Below are 22,932 nucleotides of genomic sequence, written 5' to 3'. Positions count from 1 at the left end.
TAGGGCTTGTCTAGAAACAGTGAGTGCGTGGCAAGCTGGTGTGTAAATCTACAGTGCACTAGTGTGACATGCACTCTCTTATGTGGACTCTGCTACCGTGCACTAAAAATTCCTGAGTGTACTTTGAGCTACTCTGCTGTGAAATGGGAGTAGGTCAGTGTGCACGAGGGAACTTTCAGTGCGTGGTACCAAGATCCACATGGACAGTTAGTGCACAGCATACTGGTGTGCTGTAGATTTATTCCCCAGCTTGTCAGTGCTGTCTAGACAAGCCCTGAGTCTCTCTGTGCCTCGGTCCCTATCTGAAAATGGGGATAATGATATTTCCACCTTGTCTATGTAGACGGTGAACTCTTCAGGACTGTCTAATACTAATACTGCTTAGCACAATGGGGCCCTGATTTCAGATGGGGGCGCTACTGTAAAACAAATAAGATTCCTAATACCAGGGATGAGGCATTAAATAGTCATAAACACACATTTTTTGGTAAACACTGATACAATTTTATTATTCATTGTATTGCAATTTTGCGCATTGCTGTTGGACACATTCTTGTCTCAATGCACTTCAGAAATGTTACCTTTAAATATGCCTGACAAGGGGGGGGGCGCTGAGGTAACGCGACGATGCTGATTGATTTGCCATTTTATGAAATAATTTATCCAAAGTTAATTAGAATAGAATTGTTTTTTCTTTGCACAGAAATCCATGGGAATGGCTGATATGAAGAGAGAACAGCTACATTTATTAACGTGATAGGATTTAAGTGATTTTGAGCTACATTCCCAGGACTCTGATGCCTAAAGGCATCTATCTTGTCTTCTCAGTAGACGGCATAATTAGTACCTGTGTGTAAACTCCAGTGCTAGAGCTTGATAAGAAGTTCATCATCTGGGCACCCCGTGGGCCAAAGGAGATGTGCCAAAGTGTCCAATTAGAACTAGAAGCCTTCCTGTCCTAAACGGTGCCAGAGCATAGCTATACATCGATCAACAGCTGCACCATTCTGCTTCAAAGGGGCTGCAATTCGGTGGTGGGTGATTCCTCCAAAAGTTAAGTGTGGAAGTGGAGCAAAATGAGCCAAGGGGACAAAGGCCCAGATCCTCAAAGATATTTAGGCTTGATTTCAATGGAAGTTAGGAGCCACCATACCTTTGAGAATCTGGGCCGAAGTGCACAGTATATTGAATGAGAATGAGAGAGGCACTCAAACCAAAACCCAAGCGCCAATGAAATCCAAACTCTGAGGAACACTTTTGCAAGTAGCCCATATCCACGCAATGGGCCAAACAAAACCTTTGGATCTGAACAGCCTGTGTTAAAATCCAGCTCTGGATCTGAGTTCTGTGACTTTGGACAACCCAGGTACGATACATCCTAAGGCTGTTGCCTGGGCAGAGTTAGCTCACCATTTGGGAGCATGAGCCTTTGGGGATCTGCTGATCAGCTCATTGATTCTACTGTGGCACGGTGAGTGGAATATTGATCTAATCCATGCCTCCTTTCTAACACCCCCATCGTTCAGCCCAAAGACCCACTAGCATTGCAGCCACCAGCTATACCCAATCCCCCTTGATCACATGTGAAAGAAAGGGAGAGAAGGAATATATGGAATAGCCTCCTGCCCCAACTGCCTGTATAATGAAGCGATGAGAAAGCCCCCACCCCCTACAAAAGGCAGGGAGGGTAGAGAGTTTTCTGGGCAGCTCTGTGGGAAATGGAAGGCTCAGACCCCACTCCCTGGTCTCGGGGGCAGGTGGGTGGGGAGACCCACTGCACTGAGGAATGTCTTCTCCCAGCAACCAGGAGGGCGGTGGGATCCATCCTCCCAGCAAGCAAGCAAGCAACTTACCTTTCCCCATAAAATCCCATTAGTGAGTCCCTATTTCAGAAGATGGCCAGCGGTGCTGTGAATGGAAGCTGCTCCCAAAGTACTCAGCTGGTGTCTCCAAAGCAAACAACTCTCTGAAGATTCATATAGGTGGCAGATGTTAATAGGGACAGGGGTTGTTTTATTAACTCTGTTTGCCAGAATTTATTTATTACTGCGCATGATTACAGGGGATGCCTCTTTCACTGCAGACTGCTACTGAGTTGCTGCTGCTGCCTGCTGGATGGATGGATGGATGCTGGAGAGATTATTTCTAAGCCCTTCCTCCCTCTCCCTCCCTGCTCTTTCAGGACCACACTGACAATCCCCAAGGGAAGCAGAGGACAGATGGGGAAGAGGGCAGGCTCCACCAGCTCTCCCTCAGTTCATTTCACCATGACACCCCAGGAGTCGAGATAAGGAGCTGTCTCCTGCGTCTCTGATAGCCTATGAGGATGCCCTTTTGCAAAGGGACTGCTGGTCAATATATGGATATATTCCCTCCACAGGGGATAGAGTGAGAGAGAGAGAGAGGGAGAGAAGGGACAGAGATTTACTGGGTGCAACAGAGATTCTCCATGTAATCAGTACTCTTAAAATATGCCCAAGTCTCTCTGCTAACTGGTACCAGAGGGAAGTCTTCAGTTTGCAGCATGTGTGCAGGGGAGCAGGATGCCTGGAAGCAGCCTGTGTCAGGGTGGTAAGTAACTTTGGGGAAGTTGCTTTGGGATTGTTGTCGTGGTGGTGGGTTGGGGAGATTAGTTGCTAATGATTGTTACAGATTAAGGGCAAAAAGAGGGTTTTGATCTTTATTGAGGAGTCTATAAATCAGCCCATAAACTGGGAGAATATTTTGCTTTCTGGGACTGTGCATACTCCAAAGTTTTCTCTGGCTGGGCAAATTTTACTTCTGTTCTCTCAGTAATTTGCAATGAACAGCGGTGATTAAATAAAGCTACTCATCATTTATATAGCACTTCCCATCTTCAAAGCACTTTACAAACACGCAGGAGAGGTTGGGAAGGAGGGAGCGTAGCGAAAAGGAGAAGGAGGAATTTCAATCTGTGGACGTTTCAAGTTAAAACAGTTAAGAAGAACTATGCATCCCTCTGATGATGGGTAATTGACCAGTCTAACTTTAATAAGTATTAAGCAGCTTCGTTTAGCTGGGACATATTTAAGTGTTTGTAGAAATAGCAGAGGCAAGTGCTAACAAATACAAAAACATGCTTGTGACAAAAATGAGCTCCAAACGGAAGAGTCTGATCTGTTCACTTTATGACTTGCAGTCATCCAGCACTCTGCAATAATTATGAATGAGGCTTCATTTTTCTGTCTGTGTGTGTTACCAGAAAATTAATGACAGGGGATTCACAGGCTGCAGATTTCAAAAAGAGGTGCAGTATGACTTATATATACACACACACACTTTGTGAATGTCTTAGGGAAGTAGCCTGTGATGCCTTTTAACTCATAATAACTTTTACTATGTTTCTTTCCTCTATCCCCATCTTTTGGGTGAAGAGTTAACCCTGCTCTGATGCCATTTTGGATGTCCCAGTGAGAACTCTCAGAAATGCCTATTGTCTCGGGAGGCAGCAACCAGGACTATAGTAACATTAGCTACGGTTCTTGTAGTTCCTTGAACCATCTGTTCCCTATCTCTGTTGACACCCCTTCTGTCAAAGGGGTCCACTATCAAAGGGCCAGGAGGATTTACCACCCTGATCAGCTCTGTACAGTTGATGTGAAGAGGGAGATCATCATAAATGTTGGAGGAATCAAATACCTGCTGCCTTGGAGCACTTTAGATGAATTCCCACTGACCCGGCTAAGCAAGCTAAAGTTTTGCAGCAGCTACGATGAAATTATTCAGCTGTGTGATGATTATGATGAAGACAACCATGAGTTCTTCTTCGACCGGAATCCCAACGCTTTTGGGATGATCGTCAGCTTTCTAGCAGCAGGGAAGCTGATGCTCTTCCGAGACATGTGTGCCTTGTCATTCCAGGAGGAGCTGAGATACTGGGGAATTGAGGAATCCAACTTGGAGAAATGCTGCTTCCGAAAACTGTTTCAAAAACTGCAGGAGCTGGCAGAGATGCACAAGGAGGAAGAGATGCAAATGAGCAAGGAGACCACATGTGTCTTGGTTGAGGAAACACAATTTGAACAATTTATGAATAAACTCAGGGATATGGTCGAAAATCCCCAGTCAGGACTCCCAGGAAAAGTCTTTGCTTGTCTCTCCATCCTCTTTGTGGCCACCACAGCTATAAGCCTTTGTGTTAGCACAATGCCGGACTTAAGAGCCGAAGAAGACAGGGTAAGTAAGTCCCCTTTTAACTAGTATTACAACCCTCTATAGACCTACTATAGTGTTACAAGAAGCAAACCTGTCATTGTTAAACATGCAACACAAAAAGATACAAAATAATCCTCGGAGAAAATCCTCAGGAAATAATATCAAAATTTGCCAGTGTATATTGTAATTATTATAAATAGAAATAACTCCAGAAACTGACTTTGTATCAGTTTCAAAGCCATATTCAGTCACAAAGAATTAAGTAAAGTTTTGTATTGCTTGCCAGCCAGAGATATAGAAAAGGCTTTCTGAATGGAATCAAAGAATTAAGATTCTACAACTGCTCCTGCAGTTAGCAAATACCGAGCATGCAGCATTGTAACACAGCATCCCCTCCCCCCGACCTCACCCACAGCTTAGGAAAGAGTTGTTAACAAAAGTTATTTTATTTGCTGTTAGCAGTGAGTCTCATACACTCAGTCATAGCAGAGTTTCATCTACCACATGCTTTATCCTACCATAGGATCACTCTGGTTATCAGCAATATTTCAAACAGACTTAGTGAAAGAAATATTTTTCCCTGGCATCTTTATTTTTAAAAATAGCAAGTTGTCTTCTGTTGTGATAACTAGAGCAACTGTGATGTAGTTATTATTTTAGGAGACTTGAAATCATTTTTCCAGAATAATATTGTGTTACATTTTGTACAATGATAACACATTATGATATACAAACAAACAAACACCACCACAGAAGTGGAGTTTCAAAGTTTGCCTTCAAAATGGATGCACAAGTTTTGTGTCTGTAGTACCCTGCATTTGGACACACACACAAATTGCAGAAACACTCTTAAAGGGTGGCTGAAATTTTAACCCATTAAGTACATATAAACCCTCTCCAAACACATCTCCTGAAATAATTCAGGGCAAATAAATCAAACTTATATCATATGTGGGAGAAACTTTCAATGTTATAAAGATCTGTCATTCTAATAAGAAAAGAGATGGAGTTAAAAATGTAATGTGATTTTAGGTATAATAACATCCAAACTACCAGTGGATTCTTCCCCATGCTGTATTCTACAAACTGATTTGGAAAATAACATGACACTTTTAAAAATACTGACACCAAGATTAAATAAAAAAAAGCCACATTCACCTTTTCCCGTTGATGCCATAGATGATAAGTTTCTCATCAGTTTATTGTGCATGGCTTAATGAAACCATTTCCACATTTATTGCACAATATGCTGTGTGCATTTTACTGTCCAAGTAGTAATTCAGGAGGGCACAGAATGCAGTCACATCAAAGATATGTCATGATATTTGATGTCTTTCAATAAAGCTAAGGATTGCACAGAAGACTGGGTTTTAAAGAGATCATTTCCTGTTCTATATAACCTTGAATTTCTACTTACATTTTTATAAAAAGTTTGAATCCCTTCAGTAATATCTCTGAGTATCTAATAGCCTCCCAAAGCTATTGCATTTTGAAGTAAAATTGTTAAGATGTTTCAGTGCCTTTTCCAAGATGCAGCTTTAAATACAGAGCATGTTTTTATGGTTATAAGCAAATGAACACGAAGACTTCTATGGGAAATATTGCATCCTATTAACTTTGTTCCTAAAAAAGAGCATGATGCATATTTTATCTTAAATTTAAAACATAAACAAGAGAACTCTTGACTAAGTATTTTTAAAGAAAAACAAGAAACACATAATCACTGTATCAGATCTCAACGAGGTCTAATTTGCTGCATTTTTTTAAAAATTAACCCTATCTTCAGAAGGCAAGAATTTTGAGCATAGGGGGACAAATGTAGCTGGTAGTAAGATGTAGTAGCCTCATTGCAGCCAGACTGTTCTATAAAATAGAGCTGTGTTAATTAGCATAGTTTTTTTTATATATATAGTCAGGTTTTTAATGTGTAGACACTTTAAAAAAGTTGGGATTAAGACATTAATAATATAGAATCATAGAATTCTATCTATTCATAGATGCTGCAGTATTTGAGAAAGAGTCTGCAGGGAAGTGGGAGTAATGGGGTGAAGCTGAGCAAAGGATAAAGTTAGGGCTGCTCTACACTGGGAACTTACATTGGTAGAACTATGTCTCGTAGGGGTTTGAAAAATCCACACCCTGAAAGATTTAGCTATACCAACATAATCCTCAATGTAGACAGCTCTAGGTCAATGGAAGAATTCTTCTCAACAACCTCGCTACAGCCTCTTGGAGAGGTGGATTACCTACTCTGATGGAAGAACGTCTCCTGTCAGTGTAAATAGTGTCTACATTCAAGCACTACAGCATTTCACGTGTAGAGAAGCCCTCTGTCTCAATATCAGAATCTATTAGACTGCGAAATGGCATTCTAGGGACCATGGACAAAGTTATAAAAATCCCATTGTTTGATTCAATTTAAACCAAGATTGGCAAAGCACCTGAGAATATATAGTGGTGAATTGGCCTGGCTTGTGGAGGGATAGACTACATGACCTAATAAGTATTTTCCCTCTGTCATTTCTATGAGGCTGTGAACTGACCCTATTATGCCTAAAGTGCTGCAACACTGAAGGTCTCCTTTCTGGGAGACAGTGTCTTAGCTAGAGCTTGGCAAGTAACCCATAGCAAGTAATGTATTCAAAAAATGTAGCTTCTTGGTTGTCGCTGTGACTCATCCACCCACAAACGACAATTTTCTTGAATGTATTTGTTATGCAAAAATATTCCCCGCGTGACTTCGGTAAAGGATGCCTAGCCTGGGACATGTTCACCAGCAGCTTCAGATGAGCATTCAGAATGTGAAATTCTTGCTGCTTGGACTAGACACAAAGGTCATGTGATTTGCTTCTATCCACTGACTACATGAGTGCAGCTCTTTGAATCAGGTTTCCGGTGTTAACCAGTAGCAACATTCAGATCCAGATCTGAATTCAGAACAGTCCAAAGTTGAGGGCTGTTCAGTTCTGGGGTTTGGGCTTGGATCCACCTCTGACTGGAGCTTTGCTGAAAGATATTGTAAGGGTCAATTCTCCCACGTCACTAACCCAGGAAGGAGGGTGTATTGCTTCCAAGATATCAGTAAGAAAGATTTTACCTCTGTTGCCACATGTACCTCTCCGGGCTCCTTTCAGCATCCAAGCCACACTCCATAGTGTCAGAATTGGCTGCTCTCCAGTGCCTGAGGAAGGAAGAAAGCAAAAATACAAGGGAGAATAATACAAGGTGAGCTCGACTTCAGTCGGAGGGTTTGGCTGTCTCGACACTGCATGCTCTGTGGTAACATTCCCTTCTCGCTCTAGCTAAGTATCCCAGGAAAGGGCTGCCTGGACAAGCAGAAGAAGAGCAAACAGAACAACTTGCCACCCAAGGGAAAGCGAAAACTCGGGCTCTGCTGAGAGATGTGGCACTCAGCCGAGTAACAAGCATCTGCATCAGGGAAGCCCAGTTGCCATAGTAACAGGAGAGAGGGAAGGAAGGAAGGTGGCCATTTCTCCAGAAATGGTAGCAACAGGGGGGGAGGACTGTCGTAAAGGCACAGATCCCACTTAAAGGGAAATTAGAAAATTATGAGTCTGTGTTTCCTGTAACCCGCTTCTGAGGCATGGCCAAAATGAAGACCCCGATTCATTCTGTGTTAGGGCTTGCCCACAAGAACAAGGAATGCCATGTAAATTCCCATGGGTATTTCAAGCAATACTTAGACACCCAGTTATAGGCACCTTGGAAATATGAAAGACACCGAGAGAAGGACATATAATTTTTATATACTTTATGTAACCCACTGGTTAGTGTTATGAGTCCCCCAGTGTACCCAGACCACAAAGGATATGAGTCTGTTACAGCTCCCAGCTACAGAGAACTGGACCTTTAGCTCAAGAAGTAGAGACACAAGCTTATTGCTCTAGAGTCTAGACTCAAGGTTCCTGGCTTAATCCATGGTTTACTGGGCAAGATGGCAGCTGTCACAATTGGTCTTAATTTATAATCAGAAGAAAGAGTATAAAATGGGCCAATGACAGATTGGATCGTTTGTGCAAACAGTTAATACAAGTGCACATGCAGTTATGGAAAAGGCTCTCACAGGCATGCAAATATGTGTATGTTTATGTACACTTTGATAAATAAATTTTAAATTAATGGAGATATCCTATCTCCTAGAACTGGAAGGGACCCTGAAAGGTCATCAAGTCCAGCCCCCTGCCTTCACTAGCAGGAGCAAGTACTGATTTCACCCCAGATCCCTAAGTGGCCCCCTTAAGGATTGAACTCACAACCCTAGGTTTAGCAGGCCAGTGCGCAAACCATTGAGCTATCCCTCCTCCCATGATCATAAAGGCTTCTGGAAAATTGTCCCATAATGTCATCTATGAGTGTACAAAATGAAATAATCCCAACAACAGAGGTGCACAGGTGTAGATGTGGCACTTCCTTATGAGAGTTGGGAAGAGAGAGAATCGCGCTGCAGATAAGTAGAAGATGTAGAGCAGGCAGACACGAGCCATAAAATCCAGATTCAAAATTTCTCAAGTGAGCAGTGGGTGTTCAGATAAAGGGGGTTAGCTCATCCATTACAGACAGGTAACGGGTTCCGCTCCAGGGTTACAATTCAGACCCAAAGACCTGAGAGCCAGAAAAGTCACCAAAATGGTTATTGCACAGCTTTCAGCAGGCTGCGGAGATAAAGAGTGTAGATAATCCAAAGATAAAGGAGGTGATCAGAATGGAATCCAACCACCATAGAAGTGCTTGATTAGGGAAAGGATCTGCTTTGAACTGGACACCAGTGGAAGTTTCTTTTGAAGAGTTGGGGGAGATTTTTTACTGAACCCTTAAAATTGGTGTCATCTTGTGGGACGACTAAGCAGAAAAGATGCAGCAAAGCCTTTTCCTCAGAAAAGAAAACGAAAGTTAACAAAAGCAGGCAATACAGCCCCCAGGCATGGGCTCCATCCTACTCCTATGGCCCTTGATGTGGAGTCCAAGCTTACTCCAAGGTAGTCTGCCTTTTCCCAAGTTGTGCAGCATAAAGGCCCCCAAGCCATAGGGCAAATAAAAAGAGCCTCCAAACCATTATTTGGTAAAATCTAATGATTTCAAAACCTACCATGTATTTTGGGGCCCTGGCTCATGATATCTGAATGCTGTATGAATCATACTGAAAATGTCCTACTTGCCCTGGACTCTAGAGGAAACTACAGAGAAAAAAACATCTTGAGCAGTTAAAGGATTTTTACCACACAGGTGAAAAGACAATTTATTGACCTTATTGGGAAGGGAAACAAGAAAATCGAAGATGACCTATTTGTACTGCCAGGGTTAATAACTCCACTACTCAGTCTCCTGCCTATAAAAGCACTGCACCTTCTTACACTGAAATAGTCCAGGCTACTCAGGCCAGTAATACAGGTCCAATATTCAGGAGGAACAATTATTAGTTTGCCTTACACTAGTCCAGTCTTTGCTATTTCCCAACAGCTTTACAATAGTCCCTTGGCTTCTCACTCGACTCTGGGGGGATCACACAGCTGCTATTAGCACCCAATCAGTTCAAATTCTGTATGCTATCACATGCATTCGATTTGGATAGACATGCTTTCTAGGGGACCCTTTTTGTGTTTCTGAAGTTTGCAGCTACCTACAGTAGGACCAAATCCAGTTCACTTTACTCACACAAGTTGTCTGAGTGATTTCAACAGGAATAACTGTGTAATGGCTACCTCCTTTGGGTGACAGGCATCTCCTCTTGGGTGCTAGACCTTTCCAAAAACAGAGACGGTCAATAGTAGCCAGCAGAAACTCTAATTTTATGACGATAATGCCTCTGTGTAACAAGCCCCCTTAATCTTACACCTGTGAAATTCCTTCTCCAGTATGATATATTGTTTTGGTAAGTTCTCAGTCCATTGATTTCAATGACGTTAACTCCAGATTTAGCCTGGTGTACCTGAGATCAGAATCTGGCCGTTCATCACTAAAGAGATTTTACAGTTCTATCTCAGGCACGCTAAAGATATTGCTTAGACTATGGATGGATTATGAAATTGTGCATGGAATGTTAATGTCCTCTTTTAGCAGTATTATTTTAAATTACAGTATTATCTGGAAGTCTCGACCATGTTTAGTGGTCCCATTGTTCTGTGCGCTGCACAAACATATAATAAGAGACAACCACTGCCCTGAAGAACTGACAATCTAAGTAGACAAGAGGTAGGAGGAGAAATGGTGGGGAGAAAGTGACTTGTCCAAGGTCAAACACAAATCACCTGAGTCCCCTCCAGGCCTCGATCCACTTGACCATGCTGCTTCTCACGTTTAAAAAGTGAGTTCCACTAAGCTTGCTCCTTGAAATACAATAATTCCTGCATAGCTACCGCCTCTCCTTCATGTTCTGGGCCCAGAAACAGAAGGGCCAACCTTCAGCTGGTATAAATCAGCATCACTCCTTCAAGTCATGATCTTTCTTAGGTACTTATATGCCCCCCCAATCACCATAGTGTCTGAGCACTGCAAACTTTTTACATATTTATCCTTCTACTCTGCAAGCTATGGGCAGTGCTATCATAGGTCCATTGAACAGCTGGGGGGACTCAGTGTTTCTAGGCATAAGTGACTCGCCCAAAGTTATGCAGGAAGTCTGTAGCAAAGCAGGGGATTGGATCTGAGTCTCTCAAGACCTATGCTTGTGTCCTAACCACTGAACCATCCTTCTTCTGTTACTGAGTGAGTCCTACATTAGTGAGCACTATGCCTGAAAGTAACACTCAGGACTCAAGATTATAAATTAGTTAATGTAACATAATAAAGATCATGAATACAATAATATAGAAACAAAATAATATAATAAAGATTATAAATTAATTAATATAAAATAATAAAGTATTACTTTTCAATTTTAATGTTTTGTTCCCAATAAAAGGCACAGCATATTGTGTACAGATGTAAACATAATATCTCAATTCATTTGCTAATGCCCATGTTACTACAAACCCAATATTAACACTACTATTATTTATTATCTATATTACCTTAGTGCATTGGAGCCCTGCTAAAGGACCTGAAACCTGTACTAGTTTTAACAGTAGTTTTCAGATGTCCATTTTTTTTTTCAAGCTGAGTTGGGTGGGAGATCGCTGTGTGATTAGAGTACACAATGTTTTTAACAGCTAGTGGTCCTGCAAATCAGATTATAATCTTTCTTTCCACAGGCAGTCAACCTTTTCATTTCACCGCATCAGCTCTGTAACCATAAATTCAAGTGCCTGAGTGATCCATAACAGGGAGTTTTCAAGTTCTCCCAGTGTCTCGTTTGATTTAACGGAGCGTAGTTAAATTATTCAAATAACAGCAGCAATGCAGGCATGGTGACTCAGCAGTACCTGCGGCAGTGCAGTCAGATTCCTGCTGCTCCAGATCGGGAACAGAATCAGAATGGTACACATGCTGAATTTCCAAATTCTGATTTTCCAGTCAAAAGGTCTCAGTTCTCCCCTGTATCTGAGCTCTGCTTAGTGCATGGAGAAGGGGACGGGGGTGGGGTGGGGGGGGAGGATGGTCTGGTTATGGCTCTCTGATTCTGCAATGGCCCAATCCTGGCATGAACTAGAGCAATTTAGGGGCTGCTATAATATATACCATTAATGTATGTTCCCACTGAAGGATTGGCAGAGCAGGCCACAGTCCTGGTCCATCTCTTCCCACACACAACACACCTCCTTCCTCTGACATGTCCCCTACACGCAGGTTGCTGGAACACCTGGTGCAGGAGCTGATTTTTCCAGCTGTACCCTATTGGAGAAGTTCCACTCCACCTGGGGAATACTCTGCTGTCAAGTTATGGCCAGAATCCAGCCCTTTGTGCTGTCTGAGAGGGCACAGGGGTTGGATGGTGATGCTGAATCTGGCCCAAGAAGCAAGTTTCCTGGGGAAATGAGGTGGCAAGTACCTATTGTTGCTTACGAGAGTTATATTTCTAAATCCTCTAAATACAGGCCTGAATAATTTCCATCTGAGTGGACCACAGTGCTGTGCAAATGAAAACAAGAGCAACCCTGCTAGGATAATGATCTATCTGTGCAAGGAGGCGGAAGGCTGGTTCTATTCTACTATAACTCTAATAGCCTATAGCAACAATGCCGTCTGCTCCCATCTGTCGGTGTCTTAGTGGACACTGACCTCAATCCATGTAATTGCGTGTAAGGCTGAAGGGAGGAAATGGGCAGTAATAGGCCACATTTGAATCTGCCAAACAAAATCTGCATGTGCCAAGATAAGTTTAGCAGATGTTTGAGTTGTGACCTTGCTTCACCACACTGCAGTGCTGTGTTGATCAGTTGCCGGGGCCCATATTCTAGCAACCCATGTTAAGAGCACATGCTGCAAAGCAAAGCCAACCATTTTTTAATACACTCATCCAGGCAGACCCCCATATGCTTCAGTACAAGTTTGAATTTGGGCTACTATAAACAGTCAAACACAAACTCTTCTGGGTTCACCCACCACTGATTTTGTGCTATTTCAAAGCACATGTGGTTGGATTATGGTATCCTGCAGGACACTAATGAATCTTGTCCCTACAGCATTTCACAAAATGCGAGGCCCTATAACTCTGTGGAATACTAATAAAGGTATTAACCGAGGAAGGACTGGTCTGATACCTACATCATCTGTGTGGGTGGTGAGAGTTATGGAGATGTCCTATCTCCTAGAACTGGAAGGGACCCTGAAAGGTCATCAAGTCCAGCCCCCTGCCTTCACTAGCAGGAGCAAGTACTGATTTTGCCCCAGATCCCTAAGTGGCCCCCTCAAGGATTGAGCTCACAACCCTGGGTTTAGCAGGCTAAAACTCAAACCACCGAACTATCCCTCCCAAGTCCGGGCTCTGCCACTGACCGTATCCCTGTGTGTAAAACTGGAATAACAATATCTACCTCACTGAGTGTTCCGATTAATTCATTCTTTGTAAAGCACTTGAGGCTCCTTGGATTCTAAAATGATAATATTGTAAATCTTCTTTGTAGGTACAATACAGGTCACAGTTTCAAAGCCTTGATTAAGCTATTAGTATACATTCTGTAATGCAGGATTTGAATCTCCAATATATGGCTTGGAAAAAGGGTTGCCGAGGACCATATTCTAGCAGCCCAGGTTAAGAGCACATGCTCTTTCCACCGGAATGTCCGGTTGAAAAGGGAACCTGGCAGTGTCAGGTCAGCACAATAAAAATGCGGTTACCTGCAGTAACTGGCCTCTGCCACCAGGGGACGGGAAGAGCAGCAGTTGCTGCTGGAGCCTGGAGGAGCACTTAGCAACGGCTCCAGTGGAGAGAGATACCGGTGACTCCCCCGTCCTGCCCTGAGCGCGGCTTTCCCTCCCCCGCCCTGCTCCACTCACCCCTCCTCCACCCCTGGAATGCACCTCTCCCTGTCCCTTCCTGCCCCACTCACCTAGAACCCTGCTCAGCTGGCAGGGGGAGGGTGGTGGAGAGAGCAACGAGCGACTGTGCGGGAGGGGAGAGGCAAGAGGACTGGGGGCAGGGGCTCAGGGGAAGAGGTGGAGCAGGGGGCAGGGGAGGTTCTGGCGCTCGGTGTCCGGTTTTCACAAATGAGAAAGTTGGCCACCCTCCTTGGAACATTCTGTAATGGGTGGATGGGCTATTGAAATAACCCACACACCAGCATATGCTACCACAGGGGGGAGGGATAGCTCAGTGGTTTGAGCGTTGGCCTGCTAAACCCAGGGTTGTGAGTTCAATCCTTGAGGGGGCCATTTGCGGATTTAGTTGGGGATTGGTCCTGCTTTGAGCAGGGGGTTGGACTAGATGATCTCCTGAGGTCCCTTCCAACCCTAATAATCTATGATTCTATGATAATACTCTACAAGTAATAGTACATCCTGGCCCAAGTGATATCTGAAAATATACGCCTGGTCAGGTGTTCATTGCTTAAACCACCTAAAAACACTGTCCTCAACGTGATCTAGGCTGATGGGATAACAAAAGAAGGAGGGAGGGAGGAAAATAATAGAGATTTGCTCTCCTTGTACTTCAGAAAATCAGAAATTAGTCTTATTTATTTTGTCTTGCAAGTGGCTCATTTCACCCCACTTCATTAAGCATAAAAACGATTAGTGATTACCAGGATCTCTTCTGTAAATCTGCCTCTGGTTTGAGGCCCTTCACTCAGCTGAAGTCCATTATCAATATTCATTTTCTATCCTGGCCTGGTACAGTCTTCTTAGGTTTGCTGACTTGGTGGTGCACTCTATGTCCCTTTGAACAGACAAGGTGAATTGTAACTACAGTTGCAGTAAAACCACTCACCAGAGTAGCAAAGTTTTCCTATAGCAATTAAACTCTAAACACTATTCCCTCACAGAAAAACCTGACTGCACCGATTACGTTTTCATATGGCGTGAACATCATTAAAAGGCAGAATATCATACCACTGATGCAACACAAACTGCTCCAAGCTCATTACTAAAAAGAAGAGCGGTGTTCAAAATTAGATCAGTGTATGTCACACTAAAGAAGTCGTGTGTCCGAAGGCCAGACCAGCACGGAATAGTAAGAGAAGAGAACTTGTGCAAGTGAATATAAAAATACTGTCAGCAACCCTTCTAACTAATTAAAGCCTCAGTAAAGAATCAAAGAAACATAGACAAAGAGATCATCATAGGACTTTTAGAGACCAGCAGGAGTTCTTAGCGCTTCTCCTCCAACTTAAAGTATCCAAGACTAAGGGAGAAAAGTAATATAGTAATAGATTGTCATACACCTTGCCAGTCCTTCTCTTGTATAACATCATGCAGTTCTTTCCCTATGGTGGAAGGTCATAATAAAATTGAAGAAGTATCCAATCAAGCTTTATAGACATGGGAAAAATTCAGCCACTTATGTAATGTACTTGAACGTTCAGAAAGGCTTTGACCAGGTCCCTCACCAAAGGCTTTTAAGAAAACTAAGCTGCCATGGGAAAGACGGAAGTTCCTCTCATGGATCTGTAACTGGTGAGAGGTGAATAGCGGGGTCTCTCCAGGCTCTGTACTGGGACCTGTGCTGTACAACATATTCATTAATGATCTGGAAAAGGGGATGAACAGTGAGGTGGCAAAATTTGCAGATGAAACAAAATTACTCAGCGGAGTTAAGTCCAAAGTTGACTGCGAAGCGCTACAAAGGAATCTCACTAAACTGGATAACAAAATGGCAGATGGAATTTGATGTTCCTAAGTGCAAAGTTGTGCACACTGGAAAAATAATCCCAACTATACATACATAATTATGGGGTCTAAATTAGTTGTTATTACTCAAGAAAGAGATTTTATAGTCATCATGGATTGTTCTCTGAAAATATCTGCTCAATGTGCAGTAGCAGTTAAAAAAGTTAACAAAATGTTAGGAACCATGAGGAAAAGAATAGATAATAAAACAGAAAATATCATAATGCCACTGTATAAATTCATGGTACACCCACACCATGAATACTGCATGCAGTTCTGGCTGCCCCATCTCAAAAAAGATATATTAGAAAAGGTGCAGATAAGGGCAACAAAATGATTAGGGGTATAGAAATGCTTCCATATAAGCAGAGATTAAAAAGACTGGAAATGGTTAGCTTAGAAAAGAGACAACTAAGGGGGATACAATAGAAGTCTATAAAACCATGAATGGTGTGGAGAAAGTGAATAAGGAAGTATTACCCCTTCACATAACAAAAGAACCAAGGGTCACCCAATGAAATTAATAGGCAGCAAGTTTAAAACAAACAAAAGGAAGCACTTCTTCACACAACACACAGTCAACCTGTAGAACTCGTTGCCAGGGGATGTTGTGAAGGACAAAAGTATAACTGGGTTCAAAAAAAGAATGAGATAAGTTCATAGAAGATAGGTCCATCAATGATTATTAGCCAAGATGGCCAGGGATGCAACCATACTCAGAGTGTCTCTAAACCTCCATCTGCCAGAATCTGGAACTCAGACAACAGGGGATGGATCACCTGTTTTGTTCATTCCTTCTCAAGAATCTGGCACTGGTGACTGTCGGACGACGGAATACTGGGCTAGATGGACCATTGGGTTGACCCAGGGAGGCCGTTCTTGTGTTCTTAAGAAAAGTTCTGAATAAAAATGTAGGCCCATGGATAAAACCACCAGCCAGGAAAGAAAAATACTGCTCTCACCAGCAGCAGAGTTTCAGTCTCTTTTCTCAGGCCACTCAACTACTCAGAACAGGGGGCCCCAATTGCTAAAGACCTTTCCAGTTTCTCAACTCTTTTGCCATCACCACTTTCTCCTCACCTTCCTAGCTCCACCCCGAACACCCATGTGACAGGCAAGGGTCTGGGTTAACCCTTTAGGTACTGGGCTTGTGAAACATCTTTCTACCTTGTCACAAAACAAAGAAATTGGTGGCCATGATAAATAATATAACAAGTGAAATCCTCTATTCTTTAACATAAAGAAACTCTGCAAGGAATGACTATTTCATGTGGAATTAGGAAGCTGCTCCTCCATACATTACACACACACACTCTGCTGCACAAATTCTTGTCATCTGGTCAGACCAGTGGCTGATTTAGTCCAGTAGCCCATCGCCAACCAGGCCAGTACCTGATGCTTCAGAGGAATGTGTAAGAAGGCCTGCAGTGGGCAGTTATGGAATAACCTGCCCATAGAAAAAAATTCTTCTTAGTCCCCATTAGTTAGAGTTTGGTTTGTGCTCTGAAGCAGGAGAGTTTATAACACTTCCAAAACTCCTGTTTATTATTTTAGTATTTTCTATTAGAACTCTGACTCTCCTCATTTATGGGAATGTTCATTGACTGTACATATTGGAAGTATATTTTTTAACTTTCTTTCAACAATGCCCTACAAAGCACTGGGGACACTAGGAATTTATCATTTCCCTTGTCCCGTGCTACCAGACAACTGACATTTTACTTAATCTACACTACAGGAGACTCATATCTGAGCACATTTTATCATTTCATAGTGCAGGACCATTGGGATGTGCCATTTTCCATGCAGTCTGGGTAACACTCATAAGCAGAATATGAGATGCTTTGAGAAATTGGCTTTGATACTTAATTCCTACTTTTTTCCTCTGACATTTGCTACTTTAGAGTTTGGATGTTAGTCTTGTTCTAATGAGAAGCTCAGGAATAGGATTGTCATCTACTGAACACTAGAAAGATTGATGGTAGGGAGGAATATTATATACAAAACATAATATATATATTGGCTAATATATATAAAAAAACCCTAATATATAAAACACACATATGGAGTCCCTAGGTGAAATTATTTTCCCATTGAAGTCAATGGGAGTGTTCTTATTGACTTCAATAGGTCCAGGGTTTCATCCTGTGTTTCTAGATAGCCAACTAGATAGATTTTATTTTCAGGAAGCATATAATGTGTATGTATTTTAATATTTTTGAGCATTTGCTTAGAGGTTGTTTTTTGCAGATATACTATATAAACTGGCTGAATAAGTAAACAATAAATCTTTTATTTCAATAGACTGAAGCAGGGAAAGGAGTGCTTCCATCACAGTGATGGGGACTGTGGAATTATTATTATTTTATATATTATTTGTCTATTTTTTTTGTTCTGCTCAAGAGAAAGTTTTATGTCAGATAAGTCTCAGATAAGTAGTGGCAGAAATAAAAAAAAAAGCAGAGTAAGATTTCCTAGTATGTCCAAGTAGAAGGTTATTTCCCATTGAAATTGGTAATAGTGCATTTGGGAAGATGATCATTCAGGTTTCCAAAGAAGGAAGCAGATGTAAGTTATCTACCTCTGGTGGGCTGGAGTGGTGGTGGGGAGAGGTGTGGGTGAAATAAACTAATCAGTTCTGAAGCAATTGTACCTGAAAATTTCACATCTCAATTCTGGAGGCAGCTTAGACCATTTTGTTTTATGGCTAAAATTCTTGGCAAAAAGACTCCTTTTCCTGTGGTTTCCTGGTAGAGGAGACTCATGAAGGCTGAGGGGCCTGAGATGTGGGATCTAAACCAAGCACCCTGCTTGAAGGCTTTAGTGTATCTTAGGTAATATTCCTCCATTTGGCACATAAGCCCAAATGTACAAAGCTAAATTAAGTAGCTGATGTACTTGTAATTCAGCCCAGTTAGCAAAAATTTTAAATCACGCCTGAAAATAATGAATAATTCACAAGTCATTGGAGTGACCACAGGCAGACAAAGTACAGGCTGTGCTGAAAGAATAATTTCCATCTTGGAAAAAGAGAACTCTGCATACTGTGACTGCTGATTATAAGCAATTACTTCAAGCTAAGTCAGCAAACTCTCCAAACATAATGCGCAGCCCATTGAAGTCCATGGCACTGACTTCAATGAGGCTAAAATCTGATCCTCTATGAATAAAACAAAGGGTGCAGATTCCTCATTATCTTCTGAGGTGCTTGCTTTCAAGATTAAATCTTGAAGCTAGAGATAAAGCCCAAACAGCTTATTCTAGAGCCAAGCATCAGGACACCTCCTTCAAGGGCAATCTCAGAGCAGGCAGCTCAAGGGAGGAAAGTTCTGTGATCTTATTCTCACTAAGTTTCCTCCAAACTCATACCACATGGTGAGCTCCTAAGCTTGGAATCACTGTCCCACTCTGGCCAGACTGTGTCCCTAAAACACAGGCTCACATGCTACACCTCCCCTGAGAGTGCTCTGGGATTGGGCTCAGTGCCTCCTCTTTCTCACTGGCCCACAGAAGAAGCATGCCCACCGTGCTCGCATTAGACAGGTACAGCTCATGATCCCCTCTACCTCTCCCTGATCTTTTAGGGGTGTTACCAGGGAGCTATGTTTGAGCACAGAGCATGCAACTGTGGCTGGCCCTTGTGCAGCAGGTGCAAAGGAAAATAAGACTCTTTGGACTTTCTCCAGGCCTTTCTGCACCCACAAAAGGGCAGCCACAATCTAGCCCCCAGCAGCAGATATTTCAGTCTCATTTTCAAGCCTCTTAACAACATTAGCTGAAATTATTGCTCCCCGGCATTACCTCGCTGCTCCCCTGGGTCTGTAATTACAGCCTCCCTGGCAATCGAATTAGTGTAATCCCAGCATGACATTTCCACTGATGGTGACAACAGTATTTTACTAACCCATTACTCCTGTTCTCATATAGGAAACCATCCTGGATTTATGGGGAAAGAATAGAATTCTTATGCCCCCAAGGACTGCACAGCTAATGCATTTGAGATGCCTTCATTTTGAATATCTATTCAGCAAGGAAAAATGTATGGGCCCTGCTTCAAAAACGATTGCTGACTTCAGTGGGCTTTGGATCAGGCCTATAATGCATCCAAGCATGTGTTCCTTAACAGTTACAGCATCCTGGTGTGGAAATATGATGCAATTGCCTATGTCTTTTGAGTCTTTGTCACAATAGCGGTTTTCCAGAGATTTAGTCACAATATTTAAATGAACATTTCAGTTTTAGTCAAACATCAAGAGCAGCTTTCATATTAATTTACTATCCCAAGGTGTAGGATTTTAATGTGTTAATCTATGGGCCAGGTGGGCCATATTTTAAGGCAAGAGCAAATGACGGGTACTATGGAGCATTCGAGAGAGAGAGAGAGAGAGAGTAATATGGACCCAGATCCTCAAAGATATTTAGGCACCTAACTCCCATGGAAATATCTTTGAGGGTCTGAGTAACGCTGATTATTATTCAGTGTAGTCTCAATTTGCTATGGCCCAGTGAATTCTTTCTAAATATCTTTGAGGCACTGACGCACTGTATCCAATGTGAGCACTGGATGGTTTTCTGATCATCTGGACATGGTCAGCAGACCCAGTGTTGGGCTCTCTTATCACTTAGGTGAAGTGCCCAATGTAGTTTCTCATGTACGTGATGTTTTCTAAAGTTTATCCAACTCCTAAGTGACTGAGGGGACTGGGGAGGCAAGCTGTGTTTGACTCTTGCCTTCAGGTTGAACAAGTCATGGAAGGTAACATTTTTAGGCTCAGCCTGGGACAAGAGAAATAGTGACTCCATCACGGCCCAGGGCCGCTGACGTTTGTATAACTGTCTTGATGTAGCGGCTCAGAAGGTAGCACTGGTATCATGTGACCTCAACCCTAGAACAGAAATCTCCATTGGTATGTTGCCCCTGCTGGATGAGTGTTTTTTTATTTAATCTTCCTTTTGATTTTAATGTTTATAGCATACTTGCATAGCCTGAAAGAAAAGATGTGGTTTATATTAGGGCACAACTAGGGGCAAAGTCTAAAAAATGACCTAGTAGGTCTTCTCCATCTCTGAGCTATTTCCCTTCATTACATCAAACTACCTAGCATCTGTGCAGTCACCACACTTTGAATAGTACTTTACACACAGAGCAGAAAGAGAATCAGAACATCCATAAAATAATCCCTCACTTAGGGTTAAATTTACTTCTGTGCAGACTTATGCACCATTTAAGTCTCAATTAATTTCTATTTTCAGGGCTTAAATGGGACTTAAATAGTCCATATGCCTTGTGCTGGGCCTTTGCACAAAGATGAATTTCATCCATTCAGACTCATAAGAGTAATAAAATTAAAATAACAACAGTTCACTCGAATAGCTTTTTAACAGGATGTAACATGCCTGCTATAGAAGTAGCTATTTGCTGGGTTTGTTTTCCCGCAATACCAGTACACCCACGAAGATGCACATTTCTGCTCCTTTAATGATTTCTGATATCCGTTCAGAGATTGCTCATTTATTTGACCTTCTGTTTGTTTTGCGCTAGGGTGAATGTTCTCAGAAGTGCTATTACATCTTTGTCATCGAGACCATCTGCGTGGCTTGGTTCTCGCTGGAGCTCTGCCTCCGATTTATTCAGGCGAAGAGCAAGTGTCACTTCTTCAGAGGCCCCCTAAATATCATTGATTTCTTGGCTATTTCACCCTATTATGTTTCCCTCATAGTGGTAGATGACGAGCCAAGTGAGGAAGCCGAGAGGCCGAGCAGCAACTCATATTTGGAGAAGATCGGACTGGTGCTACGAGTTTTACGTGCCTTGAGGATCTTGTATGTAATGCGCCTTGCCAGGCACTCATTAGGTCTGCAGACTTTAGGGCTCACAGTTCGAAGGTGCACCCGAGAATTTGGCCTGCTTTTGCTCTTCTTGTGTGTAGCTGTCACCCTGTTTTCTCCCCTGGTCTACCTGGCTGAGAATGAATCTGGGAAGGTCCTTGAATTTACAAGCATTCCTGCCTCATACTGGTGGGCTATCATCTCAATGACCACTGTGGGATATGGAGATATGGTACCAAGAAGTGTCTCGGGCCAGATGGTGGCGCTGAGTAGCATCCTCAGTGGGATTCTAATTATGGCTTTCCCAGCAACCTCGATATTCCACACTTTCTCCCATTCCTATTCAGAGTTGAGAAAACAACATGAAAGATTACAGTCCCGGCTAAACAGGATAAAAACCACCAATCACTCCGGTGAAATGGATACCTTCAATGAGACAGACAGCTTGATTTCAGAGGCGCCAATGTCACCGATTAAGTACATTTACACAGGAAACTAAGGCTTGCTGCAAAATATGTCTGAGTACTTGAATAAAGCAAAGCAACAACGTGGGTGACTTACCATGTGCAATGCAATTGCTGAAATGGGTGTAATAAATTGACCAAGCCAAATGGAGTCTTACAATACAGCACTACGGACTTAGTCTTTCATCACTTTGACTAAGGAAGTCAAAGATCAGGGGTTATTCAACAACAGATATTTATTAAGCACTACTTTTCTCTTCTTATTGATAAAACTAGTGATAAAGTCCAACTTTGTCTGTATCGTATGGATATCCTGCTGAATCCCTAACACTGAATGAGTAGCAAGCAGAATTTTGCTGGCCTAAATAACAATTGTTCTTTTGTTTGCCTTTGAATTTCCAATGTTCTTTGCAATTAACACCTGGAGCTAAGCATTAGAATGGATTCTTGTAGGGCTACGCATTATTGCCCTTTTTACAATGCTCATCAACTGGCATGTAGAAGAGTCCTTGATATCAATACATATCTATATCCAAAGGCACCAACAAGCTTAAATAAAAGATTTTAAAGCTTGTTCTGCAGTTACATGATCTATCTATAAGTAAAGAATTGCAATGCTACTGTAAATGACTTACATAATCCCATAAAAGACTTTGCTTAAAATGAAATTTCAATCTGCCATCTGTAAACATTTCACACTAGATACAAAAAGTTTTCAGACTTTTTTCTTACATATACTCGACTCAGATAATGACGAAAGAATAAAAAAAGCTTAGTGACTAAAAGAGAGGAATCAATGTAAACCTGTTTATTGGAGTGTGATGGTGTGTCACCATGTAAGAAAAGTTAAAAATAAATCCAGCCGACGTGATAGCACTCTCTAAATATTCAAAGGGCATAAATATCAAACAGTGAAATGAATTATTTAGGGTGGGACAATGGGTGTAGTTAGGAATGAGGGGATTAAAAAGGAAAGGGTTTGGTTGAATATCAGGAAATATTTCCAGAAAGGTATTTGGTTTAGTTTCCTACAGAAAATCGTGGACACGTCACTTGGGACATTTAGATCCGGACAGGGCTGGTGCAAGGATGTTTCGCGCCCTAGGCAAAACTTCCACCTTGCGCCCTCCCCCCCCCCCGAGCCCCGCCCCCGCCCCCCCCCCCCGCCCTGAGGCGCCTCCCCCGTGGCAGCTCTCTGCCCAGGGAGCCGTGCGGCAGCTCCCCACCCCAGCTCACCTCTGCT

The 22,932-nt window shown here is 42.4% G+C and overlaps 1 protein-coding gene across 1 annotated transcript; it reads left to right on the top strand.

Moving 5' to 3' along the window:
- The first annotated feature begins 3,447 nt into the window (after positions 1-3,447).
- Positions 3,448-21,724, top strand: LOC112106856 (potassium voltage-gated channel subfamily G member 4). The gene is made up of 2 exons (XM_024200320.1): positions 3,448-4,197; positions 20,939-21,724. The coding sequence occupies exons 1-2, from the start codon at positions 3,448-3,450 to the stop codon at positions 21,722-21,724; spliced, it is 1,536 nt and encodes a 511-aa protein (XP_024056088.1).
- The last annotated feature ends 1,208 nt before the right edge of the window (positions 21,725-22,932 follow it).

Source organism: Terrapene carolina, unplaced genomic scaffold (assembly GCF_002925995.2).
Source record: "Terrapene carolina triunguis isolate 2854851 unplaced genomic scaffold, T_m_triunguis-2.0 Scaffold33891, whole genome shotgun sequence".
NCBI lineage: Eukaryota > Metazoa > Chordata > Testudines > Emydidae > Terrapene > Terrapene triunguis.
The sequence above is the reverse complement of the archived record's forward strand: the minus strand, read 5'-3'. Positions and strand labels throughout refer to the sequence as shown.

Bases quoted from the DNA above. Each gene is read 5' to 3' on its own strand.
- LOC112106856 (XM_024200320.1), top strand. From the start codon at position 3,448: ATGCCTATTGTCTCGGGAGGCAGCAACCAGGACTATAGTAACATTAGC. The intron at 4,198-20,938 runs GTAAGTAAGTCC...GTTTTGCGCTAG, and splicing joins TAAGAGCCGAAGAAGACAGG to GGTGAATGTTCTCAGAAGTG.